This window comes from Schistocerca nitens, chromosome 4 (assembly GCF_023898315.1).
Source record: "Schistocerca nitens isolate TAMUIC-IGC-003100 chromosome 4, iqSchNite1.1, whole genome shotgun sequence".
NCBI classification, from domain to species: Eukaryota; Metazoa; Arthropoda; class Insecta; order Orthoptera; family Acrididae; genus Schistocerca; species Schistocerca nitens.
In genome coordinates, this window is record NC_064617.1 from 854,185,588 (window position 1) to 854,208,561 (window position 22,974).

At 45.7% G+C, this 22,974-nt stretch overlaps 1 protein-coding gene across 1 annotated transcript in view; it reads left to right on the top strand.

Annotated features, from left to right (window-relative positions):
- Window positions 1-3,104: 3,104 nt before the first annotated feature.
- The window catches only part of LOC126253296 (cell division cycle protein 27 homolog), a 209,982-nt gene continuing 190,112 nt past the window's right edge, over window positions 3,105-22,974 (top strand). The window contains exons 1-2 of the mRNA XM_049954526.1: window positions 3,105-3,287; window positions 3,515-3,590. Coding sequence (XP_049810483.1) covers window positions 3,264-3,287; window positions 3,515-3,590 — 100 coding nt within the window. The 5' untranslated portion in view covers window positions 3,105-3,263. The remainder of the gene's footprint in view (window positions 3,288-3,514; window positions 3,591-22,974) is intronic.

Consider the following 22,974-nt stretch of genomic DNA (forward strand, 5'->3'; position numbering starts at 1 on the left):
TTTTGGTACGTACTACAAACTCTAATAGTTACTTATCCTGCAAACTTGGCAACAACTGTACGAGAATATGCTATAGCACATTATAAGAAATACTGCAAAATATTAAAGACTGTAATACGGATGTCAAAGCAAATATATTACAAGGAAAAGATAGTCATATCAGATAACAAAATAAAGACAATATGGGATATAGTGAAGGAGGAGACCGGTAGAACCAGGCATGAAGAGGAACAAATAGCATTAAGAGTAAATGATACATTGGTGACAGATGTGTATAGTGTTGCAGAACTTTTTAACAAACATTTTATAACTGTTACTGACAAGATGGGGTTGTCAGGTTCGGTAGATGCTGCTATGGATTACCTTAGACCAGACATTTCAAGTAACTTCCTTAATATGAATTTGACCCTCACTACCCCAACAGAAATAATGTCCATCATAAAATCTTTAAAATCAAAAACATCTAGTGGGTATGATGAAATATCAACAAAGTTAATTAAAGAATGTGATTCTGAGCTAAGTAACATATTAAGCTATCTGTGTAACCAGTCGTTTATTAGTGGAATATTTCCTGAATGGCTGAAATATGCTGAAGTTAAGCCACTGTTTAAGAAGGGAGATAAATAAATAGCATCAAATTTCCGTCCAATTTCACTGTTGCCAGCATTCTCAAAAATTTTCGAAAAAGTAATGTACAGTCGTCTTTATAACCATCTTATCTCAAATAACATACTGTCAAAGTCACAGTTTGGATTTCTAAAAGGTTGTGATATTGAGAAGGCTATCTACACTTACAGTGAAAATGTGCTTAATTCATTAGACAAAAAATTGCAGGCAACTGGTATATTTTGTGATCTGTCAAAGGTATTTGACTGTGTAAATCACAATATCCTTTTAAGTAAACTAGAATATTATAGTATAACAGGAAATGCTGCAAAATGGTTCAAATCTTATATCTCTGGCAGGAAACAAAGGGTGTTATTAGGAAAGAGACATGTATCAAGCTATCAGGCCTCATCCAACTGGGAACTAATTACATGTGGGGTCCCACAAGGTTCCATTTTGGGGCCCTTACTTTTTCTTGTGTATATCAATGACCTTTCATCAGTAACATTACCAGATGCCAAGTTTGTTTTGTTTGCCGATGATACAAACATTGCAATAAATAGCAAGTCAAATGTAGTCTTAGAAAGATCAGCCAATAAAATATTTGTGGACATTAATCACTGGTTCCTAGCCAATTCTTTGTCACTAAACTTTGAAAAAACACACTACATGCAGTTCAGAACTTGTAAGGGGTGTCCCAAGAGTATATGTCTAACATACGATGACAAGAAGATAGAAGAAGTGGACAGTGTTAAATTCTTGGGATTACAGCTTGATAATAAATTCAACTGGGAGGAGCACACCACAGAACTGCTGAAGCGTCTTAACAAATCTCTGTTTGCAATGCGAATTTTGTCAGACATAGGGGATATAAAAATGAAAAAGCTGGCATACTATGCTTACTTTCATTCCATAATGTCATATGGGATTATTTTTTGGGGTAATTCATCAAGCCAAGCTAAAGTTTTCCGGGCACAAAAACGTGCAGTGAGAGTTGTATGTGGTGTGAACTCAAGAACATCCTGCAGAAGCCTGTTTAGGGAACTAGGGATACTAACTACTGCTTCCTTAATGAAGTTTGTCATTAAAAATATATCACTTTTTCAAACCAACAGCTCAATTCATGGAATCAATACTAGAAATAAGAATAATCTTCACAAGGATTTAAAGTCACTTAGTCTTGCACAAAAAGGTGTGCATTATTCAGGAACACACATTTTCAATAACTTGCCAGCAGCCATAAAAATCTTAACAACCAATGAAATTCAGTTTAAGAGAAGCCTAAAGGATTTATTGGTGGCCAACTCCTTCTACTCCATTGATGAATTTCTTAGTAAAACCAACTGATTTGTATATAAGTACAACATAACTTCTGCACAATTTCAGTGCAGTAATGTGTTCATTGAAAATTTGTGTGTGTGTGTGTTAGTATAATCTAACTTCTGCACCATTTCAGTGCAGGAATGTGTTCATTGTAAATAAGTATTACAGTAGTTGTATTACCTTATAAATAAATAAAAAACTTTTTTATTTTAAATTCAGTGCATTAGTATTTGTAAAATTACTCTTAGTGTTCATTAAAAAATGACGATCATTCCACTTGGGACCTGTGGAATGGTACATTAGCTTATTTGTTTTAATTGTAAATATTTGTCATGTATTGTTGTTTTTCTGACATGTTCCACATCCTGGAGGACCTCCTCACTACGGATCAATTGGAATGAAAGTAAATCTAATCTAATCTAATCTAATGCAATCCACTGTCTGAGGAATCAGAACTTTTTCCCTTATATCTTTCATCTTGTTCGTTTCCAGTAGAGTGACCCATACCTTAAATTGATACATTATGCGTGTCCATCATCCTTGAAAGTTTGTAGCATCATCACGGAATCACACTACACAAATTTACAGGCGCCGACGTCTATAACTTTGATGCTCTGCAACGTCGTTGGCTGATGTTTCTGGATATGTGTTTTTATATAAAACTTGATCTGTTAAGTCTCGTCTACAACCTATAAGAGTGTGCAAGATGAAGTGTAAACTCCATGTGTACTTATTACCTTTGTAGAGGCCTATTAAAAGTGTTTTGTGTTAAAAGACTACTTGAAAAATTGAGTCTGAGGTATGTTCTACGCGAAGATAACCAGTGGACACTAACGACGAGTGGAGGAAGTTGGGCAAACGTCAACACGTGACCTCATATGTTGAGTTTGTATTGACATACTGAGAATATTTTGAGGGCCGGCCATCAGAACTGTTATTACTGACAATATGTCAATATACACCCTCAGACGGTCAATATATTGACGGTTTGACAATAATATGGAACGTTTGAGGGTCCCTTTACATTTTACAATTTAGGTTTTAAGATCTTTGCATAATTCGCTAGGTGGAAGGTAATCTTCTTTGTGGTGAGCTTTGCGACTGAAAAGTTTAGTAACTTTGCGTGTATCGTTCGATTGTCGATAACTATGTTTCGATAGATTTTAAACCATTAGTGTATTAACTGTGCTGGCAGTGCCATCTGTGTAAATCTTTAATATGGAAGTCGTTATTAGGAAATAATGTACAATTAAATAATCTTAGGTGTCTTGCTTGATAAAACAAACGTAACCCCGTATACAAGTAAGGCACCAATTCAGTCTTCATTCCGGGAGATGTACATTCAAGAACCAGTACAGGTAGACAAAATGATGCATGGATTACCAGTTGCATTTAATATGTTTGTTTTTTTATATATAGTTATTCATTCGGTATTTGTATGTAAATAATAGTTATTAGCAATTGTCTGTCGAGGTAGATAAGTAAGTGAAACATTGAATTTGACATTCATTGTCTAATAATGAAAATTGGGTTACGTTGTTTTTGTTTTCGCGTTCTAGATTAATACCTAATTTTTTTGTTTCAGGCTGCTATATGGCATTGCCTAGATCACTACGCATATGCGGATGCGACATTTCTTGCGGAACGTCTTTCCGCAGAAGGTATGATCCGACTGAATGATTATTGTGCTATCCTGGGAGATGCGGATTGTGCTGTTGTGTTTTGTGTTCTGTTTTGTGCAACGCATGCTTTTAGTGCACACATACACGCCGACGATCCGATGGTCGACTGTTTCCCAGTGATCTTTGTGTATAAAAATATTGTTTCGAATGCCTCGCAGAGTCAGTGACAGTGCATTCTTGAGGGTTAATCAATTTGTTCACCGTGTATGAAATACTGGAGTATTCGCTTTGAAACTTTAATTTCGACAATTGTGTAATCCACCCAGTAATTAACTGCAGTCATGAACCTGTAACAGTGATGAAATTCATTTTGTATCCCTTTATTGGTAATACTTTCTAATTTTAGATGTGATGTAGGGTGGAACACTGGCATAATATTGCGTTGTTGCATTTGGACATTAATTTATGGAAGAATCATTGATGCAACAGCTGTAAGACTGCAAAAATACCATAATTCATCCAACTGCTGGTCTCGGACTATTGCAGTAGGTTTATATACCTTTTGCATTAATCTGGTGTTCTTTGCTACAGTCTAAATTTCGCTTGAATCATATTCTTTGTCAAACTGACATTTATTGCTCTGAAAGTAATGGTTATATTAGTTTTGTCAATGATGGGATCCAGTTTGTGTATTTCTCCAACCTGACATTGCAGTGTTTCTCTTCCTTTTGAGTTATGCACGGTACTGTGTTCTTTGTGCCAGTGATCACAAAAATGTTGTGTAAGCTGCCCACAAGCAGTTTTGACACACATTGCCAAATGGCATTGTTGATGGCCTTTATATATTGCAACATTTTTTTTTATGAATTTTTCATTGGTAAAATACTTATTTCTGCGTCAGTAAGAGTTGCCACATGGGCAACACCCTCAGTAATTTTCATAATTAAGTGATCCCTTCAGGTGTCTGAAATGTATAATTCATTATTTTTTACTTTACCTTGCAAGTTTAGCAATTTAGAAAGAATTGTGGAGTCAGTATCAAGGAAAATACAATTAGGGTTCAGACTGCACTACAGATTGATCTGTTGGCACAGTGTTTATTTTGTAATCCCATTTGTTGGCTTTGCCAACTCACATCCAGACTGTTACTTTCTAGTGTAACTTAAGCATTGACTTCATTACAGATCCATCTGTTACTGCAAACAGAGCTGCAGCTGGGGATGGATGGGGTGTGGCAGTGTCTTCTACCCATTGCCCATTTAGGCAATATTTTCGTTATGAATCATATTCTGAATGGCATTTTTTCCATAAGTTCAAGCTAAAAGATTACATGTATCCAGTTGGAAGCAGTGTTGAACATTTCCTGTTTCTTATTGCAGGCTGATAAATTTTCTTAACGTATTTAAGTAAGTGGTTGTGGTAGTCTATTTCAGCCTGACTGTAATTAATGAAATGATCACTTGTGTTTGGTATACCATTGTATAGCACAGAATTCTACATTCCAATAGTTTTGCTGTTGAAGAAGATGAATTATATGGTAATGACTGTCATCCATTTCAGTAAGGTTCACATTCTGGATAAAGTAACCTAAATTGTTTGTCCAGAATTAGTTAAGACTAATAAAGGGGGTGGAAAAAATCATTAAAAAAAAGTATGATGGTAATGTGACACTATTTGTTAGGTTGCTTTGTGTGTATAAGCACAGTAGTGTGGTTGTTTACATGCTATAGACCACGTCACTTAGGAAGACATTTCCAGAGGCAGAGCATAAGGGAATCATGGAGGGTACGAGCTCTGCACATCAATGGCAGCAGTCCGCGTTACTGTACTTTGTTACTGATCATCTACATCTACATGGATACTCCGCAAATCACATTTAAGTGCCTGGCAGAGGGTTCATTGAACCACCTTCACAATTCTCTATTATTCCAATCTCATATAACACATGGAAAGAACGAACACAGCAACAGGGGGGCTTCCGTCAGGGCAGCTCAGTGATCGACAGTTTAGTTTCGCTTGAGTCAGCTATTCGTACAGCTTTTACTCGGCGAGAACATCTAGTTGCTGTTTTCTTTGATCTTCGGAAGGCGTAAGATACCACGTGGCACCATCATATCCTTGTTACGCTTCACGAATGGGGTTCACGGGGTCCATTTCCGATTTTTCTACAGAATTTTCTCTCCAATCGCTCCTTTCGGGTTAGAGTTGGCACTTATTTTAGCTCTGCTCATATTCAGGAGAACGGTGTTCCGCAGGGCTCGGTTCTCAGGGTTCCCCTCTTTTTTGTGGCGATTAACGGTCTTGCAGCTGTGGTGGGCTCATCGGTCTGTTCCTCTCTACATGCTGATGACTTTTGTCTTTATTACAGTTCCCCAAGCATCAGTGTCGCTGAATGGCGGCTGCAGGGAGCTATCCGTAAGGCACGTTTTTGGGGCGTCCAACCATAGTTTTCAGTTCTCTGCCTCTAAGACCCGAGTGATGCATTTATGTCGTCATCGAACGGTCCACCTCCATCCAGAGCTCTACCTCACCAATGAACTCCTTTGTATTGAGGAGACGCATCGATTCCTTGGCATGCTGTTTGATGCTCAGCTCACTTGGACATTGCATCTTCACGAGCTTAAACAACGGTGCTGGTGGCACCTCACCTCAACATCCTTCACTGCCTCAGCCACACCGTTTGGGGGGCTGCACGAACAACCCTCCTACAGCTCTATAAGGCCTTAGTCCAGTCCCGTCTCGACTACGGGATCATAGTGTACGACTCGGCAGCACCTTCAACGTTTCAGATCCTCAACCCGATTCTCCATTGTGGCATCAGACTGGCGACAGGTGCCTTCTGCACTAGTCCGGTGACTAGCCTTCTTGTAGAAGCTGGAATCCCTCCCCTAAGATTCTACCGACAACAGTTGCTTGTGTCATATATCGCCCGCGTCCATGCCTCGCCCGACCACCCAAACCGCAGGCTCCTTTTTCCATCTTCTGCACTCCCCTCCCCACGACAGCGGCCTAGGTCGGGTCTCCTGATCGCAGTCCACGTTCGTTCCTGTCTCTCGTCACTCGAGTCCTTTCCCCTTCCTCCATCCTTCCGGCCCTCCTCTTCTACCCCTCCTTGGTCCCTCCCTCGCTTGCGGCTTTGCTTGGATTGGTCCTGCGACTCCCAAGTCCTCCGTTCCACCTGCCAGTCTTCGTCAACAATTCCTGGCTCTTCTTGCCTCGTTTTGCGTTGCAGATTTAGTCTACGCCGATGGTTATGTGGTTGATGGACGCACTGGGTTTGCTTTCATCCACGGTGACTACATTGAGCAGCATTCCCTGCCTTGTGGGAGCAGTGTTTTCACTGCGGAGCTGGTTGCCCTTTATCATGCACTTGCTCACCTTTCCTCCTTCCCTGGGGAGTCATTTGTCATATGCAGTGACTCCCTGAGTGGATTGCAAGCACTCGATCAGTGTTTTTCTCGGGACCTTTGGTGCACGGTATTAAAGATGCTGTTTTTGCTCTCGCCAAGTGTGGTCGTTCAGCGATGTTTGTGTGGACCCCGAGCCACATCGGCTTTCCAGGAAACGAATGTGTCAATCGGTTGGCCAAACAGGCCACCACTTCGCCACCCCAGGAGCTTGGTCTCGTGGAAAGAGACCTCCGGTCAGCCCTACATCCCAAGGTCCGCGATGTTTGCAGCTCTGAATGGTCTGTCTTAAACACGCCAAATAAGCTCCGCATTGTCAAGTCATCCACGGCCATATGGAACTCATCCTTGAGGGACATGCGTAGGGACTCCGAATTGGACATACGCGGTTGACCCACAGCCATCTCCTTCATCTTGAGAACCTGCCCAAGTGTCGCTGTGATGCAGGGCTGACAGTGGTCCATCTTCTGATGGACTGCCCCCTTTTAGCCCCCTTGCGGCAGTCCTTTAATTTACCAGCTGCACTTCCTTTAATTCTAGGTGACGATGCCTCTATAGCTGACTCATTTTTACGTTTTATCAGTACAGCTGGGTTTTATCACTCGCTCTAGTGTGGGCGCTCTCGCATGATTTCTCAGGCTACACCCACTCCAGCGACTTTTAATTGTGACATGGATACCAAAATAGTGTCTTTTATGGTAACAAGTTGTGTTGGTACCTCTATCAACACTTTCCAGCTGGAGGTTCTTCGTTTGTAGTTGAGTGGTTGACCTTTTACCGGATCCGTCAAACACTGTAGTCTAGTCAGCTATTTGGTCTGCTCCTTTTAAGGTCCTCTGTTTTGTGTTATTGCGGTGTTCATTTTCGCTCTGTACCCCTTGGTGTCCTCTCCCTCTGAGTGCAGAGGTTACGCTTTTACTGTATAGGCCTTTTGCAAGTATATCAGTTTGGAACAGGGGACTGACGACGTTGATGTTTAGCCCCCATCAAACCCCAAAACCAACCAACCAACCAACCAAATATGCGAGATAAAATGGCAGTATTCTCTCTTGGGTACATTAAAGTATAGTTTAGAGAGAGCCCCAAACAAGTGTGCGCCCGCTCTCTCTCTCTCTCTCTCTCTCTCTCTCTCTCTCTCTCACACACACACACACACACACACACACACACACACCTCTGTACAACTACTGTTCGGTAAACTAAGTTGACACACACTCGGCATATAGTGATTGGTGGGAGTGACCATAAATGGGAAATGCCTTTGTGATCACTCACATCAGCTGCTGTGTAGATTGTTCACTTAGTTTATGTGGACAGTACATTGTGCTAGCTGACCACACTGACACTGCATCTCAAATGGGGATTTGTAGAGTGGAATGGACGATGGAAGGCAGGAGGTCAGGAATGGTAGGGAGGTTTACAGAGGGGTGGCTGACTTCTGGGCGGGAGAGGCAGGCAGCAGGTGCATGGGACAGGAATGTGGACTACTGGCTCATTCTGGCCACAAGTAAGGGATTGTGCACAACACACATAGGCATAGAGGAGTCGTTTCGGAGGGCAAGATAGAACAGAGGTTAAAGGGAAACTGCTGAGAGAAGGCTGCGAGTAGACAACAAGCAGGGTGTGAATCGTGGTGAAGGGATGGAGGTGATTGTGGGTTGGGGCATTGGAATTGATGGACATAGTTGATCATGCCCACTTAAAATGCTGTACAGAAATTACAGCAAAGTTGGTATTTGATGTTTTTGCCATCACATCTCTTGTAGAATAGGATAAGCTTGTGACTGGACTAGAGTTTGATGTGCGGGATGGGTGTATCAGGCAGACCTTTACCTGGATCTTCCATAGGAGCATGACCCAAGTGGCAAAGGGTTAGGAGTGGGTGTTGCGATAGAATTGATTAGGAAGATACATAGGTTGAGTGAGCAGAGGAATACCACTTTGGAATGGGTAAGAAGGGTTGTGGGTTCAGTGTTTCATATTTCCAGGCACAGTGAAGCATATGATTCTGTTGTTCCAGTTCAGGATGGTATTGGGCAATGGAGGGGCTTTGTTCCTTTGTGGTGGTTGGAGGGTTAGGGTTGTGTATAGATATGTTCACCTATTAAATCAGTCATATCATATATCAGCTCTGTTGTAATTTGTGCACAGCACTTTATACAAGCATGACAACTAACCACCTGTGAATGGTCACTGCCAAACTAGCCGAGAGCAGAATTGGCCACACAATAGCAGATGATGCTGCTGCTTGCAACATGTTGGATTTCAATGGCTGCTTCACGACCATTGCCAACTGTATTCTTCCCGACATGTTCGTACCTGCTACCATCCATCCCCAGGATCCTAATTTCAATCATCCTAAACCCACACACTCTTCTCTGCATTTTCCTTTCCTCTGTATTCTCACTTTCCCCCAGTCCACTTCTCCATGTCACTGTGCACTGCACACAGCTTCACCTGGCAGTTGCCATGACAAACCACTGATGCTATTTCCCTATCCTGTGTACCAGTTGTCTCTCTCTCCCAGATGTCGTCACCCTTCCCTAATCCTTCCACCTTACACAAGCTTTCCCCCCTCCCCCCCCCCCCCAATGAACTGCAGTGTCGACACAATGTAGTCAGGTGGCACAGGCACATTATAGCTGCACAGAGTAGAGGTGTGTGTGTGTGTGTGTGTGTGTGTGTGTGTGTGTGTGTGTGTGTGTGTTTTTGTTTGTTTGTTTGTACCTGCATTCAGATGGGGTGGTTCCTATATTACATAAAAAAAGTCAGTGGGGTCCTTTTCATAAGGTTGGCAGATTTCCTCCACCGTACTGATGCAACCGAACTGGTACTCCACCACTAGTGGTGTTAATGTTAAACTTTTGGCTGTCCTTCCCGTCTGAATTTCCAACCCCTCTTGTTGGAGCTTATCCCACAAGGTCCCCAGAATCTTGGAAGCAGAATGTAGTGTAGTACTCCACTACTGGTGTGTTCCAGCGCATACTTAATGTTAAGAAAGATATTGTATGACATTGTAAAGAGAAGGGAGTTTGCAAGAAACATAACTCGTTGTTGTGAATTGTTCATGTATACAACAGAATATATTGTCATGTTTCTTGTCCGTAAATTATGGTCTTTCATGCTCTGTTGTTGATGTTTCACTAGTGAAGACTCATTTCAGTCAGCTTGGAAGCCATATGCAAGTCGTGACTGTTGAACGCAGATTACTTGTGGGCCATAAATACGGTCCTTATTTCTCACACAATCTCCCCAGGGAGCTCGCTGTTCTTTTCTGACTATGTTCTTGGCCAAAACATGGCCCCAGCCCTTGCATTGTTGCTTCTCTTTCCAAGCTGCAAGTCCCTCCTTTGACTATTTTTCTTTCCCCTCTGCCTTTCTGTTGGATGATCTTCTTGATGATAACCATTCTTGGATTTGGTTTGATATTGGACACTTGTTCTCTCTCTCTCTCTCTCTCTCTCTCTCTCTCTCCCTCCCTCCCTCCCTCCCTCCCTCCCTCCCTCCCTCCTGGCACTTTATTCAATTTTTCATCCTTCACTGCATGGTCCACATTGTTGGGTTTGACATACCCTTCCTCTTCCAAATTTTACAGAAGCACGCATCGCAGGGGGAAGGTCACCTAGCGTAGTGTACATTTCACCTTTTATGCATTTCTGTCTCTGCACTCTTTCTTTCTTTCTTTCAAAAGTAATACACCCCAAACCCAATATGGTAGCCTCCTCTTTGATAGGGGATTGTCAAATACCTGCAAGGCAGTAGCCCCCTGATCATGTGGGGATCATACTGTTGGCATCTGCACTGCATACTTCGGACATATGATGCCAAGGATATGTGCCCATTGTGGCTGGAGCATGGGGATTCTAGGCAATGGTTAACTGACCACATAGCCATAGCCATTGCTGTGGATGGGTGGCACCCATGAGAACCCCCATTCAGAGTGGGTAGCCCAAGGCAGATTACTTGCAGATGAGACGGCTCAAACTTCCTTTCACTGGCGGCCACATGGCCTTGACAGTCTCTTCTGAAGGACTGGATTACTACAGTGTGGAGAGGTATGACCTCATAATGTTTCCTTCCCTGGCTATGTTTTTGGGAGCAATGTAGGGCCAATAAACAAGGTTAGGCATACTGCCCACAATAGCTGGTACGTTCTAGGACCGATGGGGATTCCTTTTTGCCCACAAAGCCATATTCTTTGTTGAACGCCCTGAGGACAGATCTGGGCTAGTAGCAGTGATTTTGAAAATGAAAAGTGGTTCAGTTCTGATTAAAACAGCATCTCCTGCTCTGTCGAAGGCCTTTGACAAGCTGGGTAACATTACTGTTAACTATCACCCCCTATAACAGTCTCAATATGGTACAGGGTATCACCTTCCACCTTGACCTCCTTTTGCAGACTAATGATGGGTTACGGTCCTATCTAGCGAGGTGCGCGCAGTGGTTAGCACACTGGACTCGCATTCGGCAGGACGACGGTTCAATCCCACGTCCGGCCATCCTGATTTAGGTTTTCCATGATTTCCATAAATTGCTTCAGGCAAATGCCAGGATGGTTCTTTTGAAAGGGCACAGCCGACTGCCTTCCCTATCCTTCCCTAATCCAATGAGACCAATGACCTCGCAGTTTGGTCTCCTCCCCAAACCAACCCAACCCCAACCCAGAACCAGCTCTGGGTTGCATTCCAATTTGGAACGACAGGGTGTGCATTTGTCTGTCATGTCCAGTAGGGGGCAAAGTATGATACTGTTGACAGTGGAGCCTTAACCTTGGCATTAGAAGGGGGCTCTGAGCCTGAAAATGTCAAGGTGATGGTGTATCCCCAGTGTATCTATCGCAGAAAGAAAGGAAAATCGTGGAGTACAAGACCCTGGACAGACTGACATACACTGAGGCTAAGAGAAAATTTGAACACCTACATCCTGTGCGTATGACATTGTCTTACGCCACTGCTACAACAGTTCTGGCACCATCAGCTCCACCAACCCAGGTCACCTCTCAGAGCCGGGGGACTACGCCTGCCCCCTTGATAGTGAGGGCATTTCCCTCCCTTTTGCTCTTGCACCACCTACTTCATGAGCAACCGCCCCCCCCCCTCCCTCCCCAACCATTGGGAACATCCATCCCCAGTTCTAAGCCGGAGAAGTGTAAGTCTTCTTCGGCTTCTCTCGCTAGCAGGTTTCTTCATGTGGGAAAGACGACACCCGCCAGTGGCTGAAGAGCCCAAAAGCAGCTGGTTGTACGGCTTCACACCCATCCTCAGTCCCAGAGACTGAGCCAGTGAAGTCCTCCCAGCCAGGGAAACCCAGGGAGCAGTAAGAGAAATCCAAAAAGAAAACCCCTAAGACCAAGGAAATAGCGGTGACACCCACACCACCGTTACCTACAAGCTCTGCGACTGAGGATGGAGTGGAGAAGATGAGTCCGCTGAGGACCTCGATCTCACCAGACCTTCAGACACAATGGATATAGACTGCTCAGGCAATAAATCGGTGGCAGCAGGTGACTCTGAGGTGTAAACTGCCTCATTGAATGTTCCATGCCTCCCCAGTCTTCAATGTCATCCTCCAGTGGAATTGAGGCGGTTTTTTCCACCACCTGGCTGAGCTACGGCTACTGTAAAGCTGTTATCTGCATTGCCCTCCAGGAAACCTGGTTCCCAGCAATGCGGACCCCCTGCCCTCCGCGGCTATAAGGGATATTACAGGAACCGTAGCGACTACAATCGAGTGTCAGGTGGAGTTTGCGTTTATGTCCTAAACTCAGTCTGTAGTGAACATGTCTCCCTTCAAACCCTTCATGAAGCTGTGGCTGTCAGAATAAGGATGATGCAGGAAATAACTGTCTGCAATGTATATCTTCCTCCAGATGCTGCAGTACCCCTGAATGTATTAGCTGCACTGATTGATCAACTCCCTAAACCTTTCCTACTTCTGGGAGATTTTAATGCCCATAACCCCTTGTGAGTTGGTACCATGCTTACTGGCCGATGCAGAGATGTCGAAACCTTACTGTCGCAATTTGACCTCTGCCTCTTAAATACTGGGGCCGCCACACGTAGTTACTCTGCCATTGATTTATCAATTTGCAGCCCAGGACTTCTCCCATCTATCCACTGGAGAGCACATGGCGACTTCTGGTGTAGTGACCACTTCCCCATCTTCCAATCACTGCCCCAGTGTCAGGCACTCGGACACCTGCCTAGATGGGCTTTGAACAAGGCGGACTGGGGAACTTTCACCTCTGCTGTCACCGCTGAATCCGCCCCCCCTCCCCCCCCTCCATACGGTAACATCAATGTGATGGTTGCACAGGTGACTAGAACAATTGTTTCTGTGGCAGAAATGCAATCGCTTGCTCTTTAGGGTGCCCGAGGCGTAAGGCAGTCCCTTGGTGGTCGCTGAAGCAATTAAGGAGTGTCGGCGAGCTTTACAGCGGCATAAGCGACACCCTTCCCTGGAGCACCTCATAGCCTTTAAACGGCTCCGTGCCCGTGTTCGCTACCTTATCAAACAACGAAAGGAGGAGTGTTGGGAGAAATACGTCTCCACCATTGGGTGCCACACGTCACCTTCCCAAGTCTGGGCAAAGATCAAATGTCTTTTCAGGTACCAGGCTGCAACAGCTGCCCCCGGTGTTACCATAAATGGCGAGTTAGGTACCGACGCAAAAGCGATTGCTGAGCACTTTCCTCCAGCCTCTACATCGGAGAATTACTCCCCAGCCTTTCGCACACTCAAACGGCGGCTGGAAGGGAACGCCCTCTCATTCAGTTCACGCTGCAGTGAATCCTATAACACCTCATTTTCAGAGTGGGAGCTCCTCAGTGCCCTTGCACATTGCCCCGACACAGCTCCTGGGCCTGATTGCATCCACAGCCAGATGATTAAACATCTCACATCTGACTACAAGCGACATCTTCTCGTCATCTTCAACCGGATCTGGTGTGGTGGCGTCTTTCCGTTGCAATGGTGGGAGAGCACCATCATTCCAGTGCTCAAACCCGGTAAAAACCCACTTGATGTGGATAACTATCAGCCTCACCAACGTTCTTTGTAAGCTGCTGGAACATATGATGTGTCGGCGGTTGGGTTGGGTCCTGGAGTCACGTGGTTTGCTGGCTCCATGTCAGGGTGGCTTCTGCCAGGGTCGCTCTACCACTGATAATCTTGTGTCCATTGAGTCTGCCATCTGAACAGCCTTTTCCAGATGGCAGCACCTGGTTGCTGTCTTTCTTGACTTACGTAAAGCATACGACACGACTTGACGTCGTCATATCCTTGCCACATTGTATGAGTGGGGTCTCCGACGACCACTCCCGGGTTTTATCCAAAACTTCCTGTCGCTTGGTACTTTCCGTGTCCAAGTTAGTGACTCCCATAGTTCCATACATATCCAGAAGAACAGAGTCCCTCAGGGCTCTGTATTGAGTGTGTGTCTATTTTTAGTGGCCATTAACGGTCTAGCAGCAGCTGTTGGGCTCTCCGTCTCACCTCCTCTGTATGCAGAAAACTTCTGCATTTTGTACTGCTGCTCCAGTACTGTGGTTGCTGAGCGGCACCTCTAGGGAGCCATCCACAAGGCGCAGTCATGGGCTCTAGCCCACGGCTTTCAGTTTTCAGCTGTATCGATTCCTAGGACTGGTTTTCGATGCTCGATTGACCTGGCTCCATCATCTTCATCAGCTTAAGCAGAAGTGCTGGCAGCACCTAAATGCCCTCCGTTGCAATTGGGGTGCAGATCGCTGTACACTGCTGCAGCTCTACCGAGCCTATGTCCAATCCCGAATTGACTATGGGAGTGTGGTTTATGGTTCAGCAGCGCCTTCAGCATTGCATTTACCCGACCCTGTGCACCACTGTGGGGTTCAATTAGCTATAGGAGCTTCTAGGACGAGTCCAGTACTGGTAGAGGCTGGTGTCTCTCCTCTGCAGATCAGACGTGTGCAGCTGCTCACTAGTTACGCAGCACACATTCATAGTTCCCCTGAGCATTTGAATTATACCGTCTCCTTTTCCTGCCTCCGGCAGTCCATCTCCCGCATCGGCGGCCCAGATCGGGGCTAACGATTGCAGTTTGTGTGCAGTCCCTTCTCTCCGAACTGGAGTCCTTCCCTTTACCACCTCTACTTGTGGTCCATTCACATATGCCTCCATGGTGTACGTCACGGATGCAGCTTCGTCTGGACTTTTTCCATGGCCCTAAGGACTCCGTTAACCCCGCCGCTCTTCACTGTCACTTCCTCTCAATTCTTGATGAGTTCTGGGGCTCTGAAGTGGTTTACACGGACGGCTGATGCTCACGTAGGCTTCGCGTATGTTCATGGAGGACATGTTGAGCAGCACTCCTTCCCAGTTGGCTGCAGTGTTTTTACTGCAGAGCTGGCGGCCATATCCAATGCTCATGCTCTTGCGAGTCATTTCTCCTGTGTACTGACTCATTGAGCAGCATACAAGCTATTAACCAGTGCTACCCCCGCCACCCTCTGGTAGCGTCCATTCAGGAGTCCATCTATGTCCTGGAACAGTCCCGCTGTTGCGTGGTGTTTGTGTGGACCCCAGGACACGTAGGAATCTCCGGCAACGAACTTGCCGACAGGCTGGCCAAACAGGCGATGCAGAAACTGCTTCTGGAGAAAGGCATCTGTGAAGCTGACCTGTGTTCTGTCTTACACCGCAGGGTTTTCCGGCTTTGGGAGACGGAATGGCATAACAGCACGCACAACAAACTGTGTGTCATTAAGGAGACTATGAATGTGTGGAAGTCTTCCATGCAAGCCTCTCGCAGGGAATCAGTTGTCATCTGCCAGCTCCACATTGGCCATATGTGGCTAACGCATGATTACCTACACCGTCGCGAGGATCCACCGCAGTGTATCTGTGGCTCCCAATGGCAATCGTCCACCTCGTGCTGGACTGCCCACTTTTAGCCGCTCTGCGGCAGACTTATCACTTTCCCAGCACCCTGCCTTCGGTGTTGGGTGACAATGCCTCCACAGCAGCTTTAGTTTTACTATTCATCCGTGAGAGTGGGTTTTATACTTCTATGTAGGTTTTAGCGCATGGCCTTTGTCCCTCCGTGTCCTGCACCCTAGTGCTTTTAGGGTGGAGGTTTTAATGTGTTGCAGAGTGGCTGGCTTCCCCTTTTTATTCTCATGGTTGGCCATCCACTGTAATCCGCTTTCATGTTTTACTTTCTTTCTGTTTTGTGTTATATGTTTCGTCCGTTTTATTCTCACACTTGTGGCATTGTATTATTAGGAACAAGGGACCGATGACCTCGTAGTTTGGTCCCTTCTCACGCCTTTAAACCAGCCAGCCAACCAAGCCCCAGCTGGAGAAAGTACACCCTCCTCCATTGTGTCTCACCAGGAGGAGACGTTCAGGGAGCCCATCTCCCAGGATTCTGTTGCTCTGCAACTGGATACCAGCCAGTGGTGGAAGAACTCACAGGCTACTGGTCGTAGGGCTTCGCATTCCTCCTCCTACCCGTTAGGCTAGGGCGGGTGAGCTCTCGCGAACCTCAAAAGTGCCCAAGGAGAAGAGGGACATGAAGAAGACCTCAAAGGAGGAGGCCCATATGGTCCCAGGCCACAGATCCCATGTATCAACTGTACCTGAGGTGGAGGTCCTGATGGCCCTGCGCCATCTGTAACCCCCAAATAACCTGCTTCAGAACCAATGTGTATTGATGCTATATCCTCAGAACCAGTTCTGGCAGGCAACCATGGGGCATTAGCTGCCTCCTTGGTAGCTTCATGCCCCCACAGGTTACTGATAAAGTGATACTCCAGTGGAATTGTAGCGGTTTTTCCACCATCTGGCTGAGCTACAATGGCTCTTATGCTTTTCTCTTGCTTTCTGCATTGCTGCCCAGGAAAATTAGTTCCCAGCATTGCAAACTCCTACCTTTGGCACATATCAGGATATTTTAAGACTCAAGCTATCTATGATAGCATAGGGCAGATTTTGTGTGTACGTTCTGGACTCTGTCTGCAGCAAACATGTTACTTGGTGTGACTTTGGAAGCTGTGGCTGTTTGTGTGAGGACTTATGTGGATTTTACAGTCTGTAATATACGAGGTGCATTCAAGTTCTAAGGCCTCCGATTTTTTTTCTAATTAACTACTCACCCGAAATCGATGAAACTGGCATTACTTCTCGACATAATCGCCCTGCAGACGTACACATTTTTCACAACGCTGATGCCATGATTCCATGGCAGCGGCGAAGGCTTCTTTAGGAGTCTGTTTTGACCACTGGAAAATCGCTGAGGCAATAGCAGCACGGCTGGTGAATGTGTGGCCACGGAGAGTGTCTTTAATTGTTGGAAAAAGCCAAAAGTCACTAGGAGCCAGGTCAGGTGAGTAGGGAGCATGAGGAATCACTTCAAAGTTGTTATCACGAAGATACTGTTGCGTAACGTTAGCTCGTTGTGCGGGTGCATTGTCTTGGTGAAACAGGACACGCGCAGCCCTTCCCGGACGTTTTTGTTGCAGTGCAGGAAGTAATTTGTTCTTCAAAATATTTTCGTAGGATGCACCTGTTACCGTAGTGCCCTTTGGAACGCAGTGGGTAAGGATTACGCCATCGCTGTCCCAGAATGTGGACACCATCATTTTTTCAGCACTGGCGGTTACCAGAAATTTTTTTGGTGGCGGTGAACCTGTGTGCTTCCATTGAGCTGACTGGCGCTTTGTTTCTGGATTGAAAAATGGCATCCACGTCTCATCCATTGCCACAACCGACGAAAAGAAAGTCCCAATCATGCTGTTGTTGCGCGTCAACATTGCTTGCCAACATGCCACACGGGCAGCCATGTGGTCGTCCGTCAGCATTTGTGGCACCCACCTGGATGACACTTTTCGCATTTTCAGGTCGTCATGCAGGATTGTGTGCACAGAACCCACAGAAATGCCAACTCTGGAGGCGATCTGTTCAACAGTCATTCGGCGATCCCCCAAAACAATTCTCTCCACTTTCTCGATCATGTCGTCAGACCGGTTTGCGCGAGCCCGAGGTTGTTTCGGTTTGTTGTCACACGATGTTCTGACTTCATTAAACTGTCGCACCCACGAACGCACTTTCGACACATCCATAACTCCATCACCACATGTCTCCTTCAACTGTCGATGAATTTCAATTGGTTTCACACCACGCAAATTCAGAAAACGAATGATTGCACGCTGTTCAAGTAAGGAAAACGTCGCCATTTTAAGTATTTAAAACAGTTCTCATTCGAGGCCTTAGAACTTGAATGCACCTCGTAAATCTCCCTCCCGATGCTTAAGTGCCTCAGAAAGTGTGGCCTGCACCGATTTTCCAGCTACCCCCATCCTTCCTCAATTTGGATGACTTTGATGCCAGCAGCCCATCGTGTGGTGGAACTGGCTGCGGTGAAGCCATTGAAACTTTGTCTGCAAACTTGGTCTTTGTCTCTTGAAGACCAGTGTCCCCACACACTTCAGTGTGGCATATGGATCTTATTTGGTCATTGATCTTTCCATTTGCAGCCTTGGTCTCCTCCCCTCCATCGAATGGTGAGTCTATGATGACCTCTGTGACAGTGATGATTTTACATTGACCTGTCTCTTCCTCCACCCAGATGGGCTCTCAACAATACTGACTGGGATGCCTTCGCCTCTGCCGTCGCCCTTCACAGCCCGCCATGTGGAGATATCATTGCGTCCCCATCCACAGCACAACTACTGCCATTCTTTTGGCAGCAGACTTAGCAATCACGGGATTCCCCCCCCCCCCCCCCCCCCCTATAGAGCTCACCACTCTTTGGTGAGTGCATGCTTGGCTACCAAGGGGCCCCAGCCTTTGCAGTGCTATTTCCCTTTCTATGCTGCATGTCTATCTCCTTGCTATTCTTTTCCTCTACCTTGGGGACCATGTTGTATGCCTTCTTCTGGAAACCAAAGTTCTTGGTAAAACTGTGTATGGATTTGTCCTGTCCATCCATCTACTTTCCCTGTCCTACCTTTTCTTACCCTTCCTCTTCTTTGGTGTTTGAAGCTCTCTTTTTGTCTTTTCCTTCTTCTTCCTCCATGTGCATTCCTGAAGGCCGGCTCGTGCGTTTGGTGCGTGAAAAGTGGCTGGGTAATGTGTAATCTCTGTGCCAGGTCAACAAGTGTGGCTCATACGTACCCCCTGGTAAATGCCAGACCCAAGGAGGTATGATTGCCTGAGCAGGTACCTTCGCCTATGCCAATTGGTCCCTCTGTGTGGAGTCCAGGTGGTGTGACCAGAGGTGTGGATCATCACTTAAGGCGGGTGAGTCCCCCCTTGAGAGGAAGAGCAGGAAGGAGCACACCATCGAAGACATAGGCAATCATGGGGGATTTCTCTGTGATGAGTTCCTCATCTCAAAAGTGTAAATAGGTTGAGATGAAAGAATTGACACCTCGCCCAGTTAGACTCTGATACCTTGTGGTGTCATGCATGGAAGAAAGTCACAATTTCATGACAGTTAATTGATTTGTTATTCGGAAGTGTGTAGATTTTATTGCTGGTCCAGTGAAGTCCAGCTCTCAGTTGCGTAATGGGACCTTGATTTTGGAGACAGATAGTGCTTTCCAAGCACAGAAACTGCTTAATGCAACACTTCTCCACAGCTGTCCTGTTAAAGTAGAATCACAACACACTGAATTCCTCCAGTGGAGTCCTGTACAGCCGGCAGCTTGATGGTGTGTCCAAGGCTGAGAAAACAAGCTGTCTGACAAGGGAGTGACTGCAGTTCACCACGTTGATAAAGAATCAGTATCGACCTGCACTCTGTTCCTCACATTTGATGATGTAGTACTTCCATCAAAAATTAAATCTGGCTATGAAGCTATTATTGTCAGACCACATATCTCGAATCCCACGCGTTACTATGAATGTTAGATCTACAACCACACCTGTGAATATTGTAAAAATGCAACCAAATGGATAACTTGCAGCAGGGACGCTCATGAGGGTGTGTGTCCACCTTCTTCCCCTCACTGTATCAGGTGCAAGGGTGATCATGGTGCTACCTCCCGTTACTGTCCGATCTACCTCGTGAGAGAGTCGTGAAGGAAATGTGAAGGCGAAGGTGAAGGAAAAGGGTCCTACGCACATTGCTTGGAAAATGTTGGGATAGTTGCAAACCTTGTACATCAGTCTCTGGCAATTATATTACAGTTCTTGCTACAACTTGACCTACAAAGGACATGGCTTCGCAGACTTGAGACTTCCAGTTTAGTGCCACATGTATGAAATTGTCCAGCTCCAAGATCACACTCTCCTCTTCACCTGCTATTGATGCACACCATGCCAACAAACCGTCGCCTGCTCCATCGAAATCACATGCCTTGCAAACAGAAGCACGGAAATCCAAAATGGAGTATTCTTGTGATGATTGTGGACATCTAGCCAGCCAACGTCTGGGTCTGTGCCTGACAAACACCAAAGTTCTTAGCAGTCAGATAAAGGCAAATGATCTTTCCCTTCTTCACCTTGGTATTCTTCTTCAATGGTGTCACCATGTGATCCCCTCACCTGGCCGACATTTGCGTCACCAGGACGCATCGCCATCAACCATCCGCTGGCCAACCGAAGGCGAATAGACCAGGATCCTCCAGCCTCTGAACCTGGTCGTTGTACACATTCGAATTCTGGCAGCCATCTACTGTATCTCATCAGGTTATTCTCCACTGGAACATTTGCGATGTTGGATTGACTAAGGTTGAATTACATGCAGCTCCTCTAGTAATCATAGTGTCCAGTTGTTTTTTGCCACCAGGAAACAATAATGCTCTCATGATCGCTTTCACGTCCCACACTTCGCTTCAGTCTGTTTTGATGCCAGTTTATGGGGGAATCGTGTTGTTCTCTCGAGACGATGTCTATAGTCACATCATTTCCTTCCTCACACAGCTTCAAGCTGTTGCTGTCCATCTTTCCCTTCCTGGTTTCACGTTCTATCTTTGCAACGTCTATGCACACTTGTTTTCTGCTGCCACCAGGGCAGACATTTTGAAACTTATTGCTGAATTTCCTCCTCCCTTTTTGCTGCTCGACATCTTCAGTGTCCACCATCCCATTTGGTCTCTCCATGCCCCTGTCAGAGAGGCTCTCTCCTAGCAGATATCTTCAAGCAGATCAATCTAATCTGTTTGAACACAGGTGCACCCCCATTTCTTTCCTGTTCCTCATTCTCCTTTTCCCACTTGGACCTTTCAATCTATACTGCTCAGCTTGCTTGTCGTCAGTTGCAATCCATGTCTCTTTCTTTCTCACTGAACTCGAATCTTTCCTTCTACCACCTCTCCTCCAGGTCCACTCACACACACCTCCATGGTCCATACCTCGGCCACAGCTTCGTCTAGACCTATCACAAGGCCCAAAAGACTCAGTTCATTCTGAAGCCCTCCACTGCCAATTCTTCTGTATTCTTGGCGCATTCCAGGCCTCAGGTGTAGTCTGCACTGATGGTTTGATGGTAAATAGTCCTGCAGGCTTCGCTGATGCACATGGTGGACATACTGAACAGCACTCCTGCCAGATGGCTACAGTGTTTTCACTGCAAAGTTAGTAGCCATCTCTCACACTTTTGAGCATATCCTCTCTTGTGCTGGTGAGTCCTTCCTCTTCTGTAGTGACTCCTTAAACAGCCTACTAGTACTACCCATGCCATCCTTTTGTAATGACTCTCCAGGAGTCCGTTTATTTCCCTGAACCACTTGGACATTTGGTGGCCTTCATATCTCGAGTCATGTCGGAATCCCGGGAGATGAGCTTGCTAACAGGGTGGCTAAACGGGCTACCGTTAAACTGACTCTGGACATCGGTACACCGGAAACTGTTCTCCGATCGGTATTACGCCATAAAGTTTTCAAGATCTGGAATACCGAATGGCACACCCATACCACCCCCAGAAAATTACGTTCAGTAGTCCATAGCTGGCTCTGGGCTGTCCCTGTCTAGCCATCCTGAGGCCGTCTTTTAACCTCCCTGGCACACTACCCATGGTGTTTGGTGACAATGCCACCACAGCTGATCTAGTTTGAAGTTTTATTCAAGTGGGAGGCGTTTGAATCACTCATTCTAAGGGTGGGCGCCTGGCCTTATCTCCCAGGCCCTCTTTCTACCTTCATTTCAACTCTTCCCTACGCCTTCTGGTGCTGTCTGTGGGACTTGGTGTTTGTCTTTTCACCATCTGTATTTCTCTTTTCTTGCGTGTTTAGGCTGGAGTTTCTAGTGTGTTACAGAGTGACTGGCTCATCCTTTTTTATTCTCTGGATCGGCCAGCCCAGGCCGTCCGCTATTATTATTTGAACACCATCTACTGCTTTTCCCTTTGAGTTAATGTTTTCAATTTTGGCTTGCTACTTTTGTTTTTTATTTCAGTTTGGTTACACACAGTTTTAGGCATTTTGTTCCTTCTCCAGGTTTCTGGTGATAGGATTATTTTGGGATATGATTTTAATCTGGAAAAAGAGGCTGCTAACCTTGTAGTTTATTCGCATTACTCTCCAAACCAACCGACCAACTTGCTCGTCATCACGGGTGGTTCGTTCCCTCCAACACAACCTTGTGTCATTCATTTGGTAATGCCTGTCCCATCTGTGCATCCAACCAACTGACAGGTTTCCAAAGTTGACTGGCAGCTCTACTAAGGAGTGGAGTTGCCAGTCAACTTTGGAAACCTGGCCACTTTTGATGAACATCATTTCCCCTGCATTAATGACCAGGTAGAATACCTTACAAACGCTATCTTAACTGTCACAGAGTGTTCCATAGCACGCACCTCTTCCTTGCAACGACATGCCCCCTGAACTGAGGCATCCCAGGCAGTTTGCATGTGGAGTTGAACTCTTCGAATTTTTAAACGCCATCCCACAATGGCAAGCAGTACCCATTATAAACAGCTATGTTCACAGTTTCTCCACATTTTCAGGTACAGGGAAGCTAGTTTTTCTTCAGAGCTCTTTTGTTGTTTGGGGTAATTTCTGTTGGCTTTCAGGTAGAGCGGTTCTTTTCGTTTC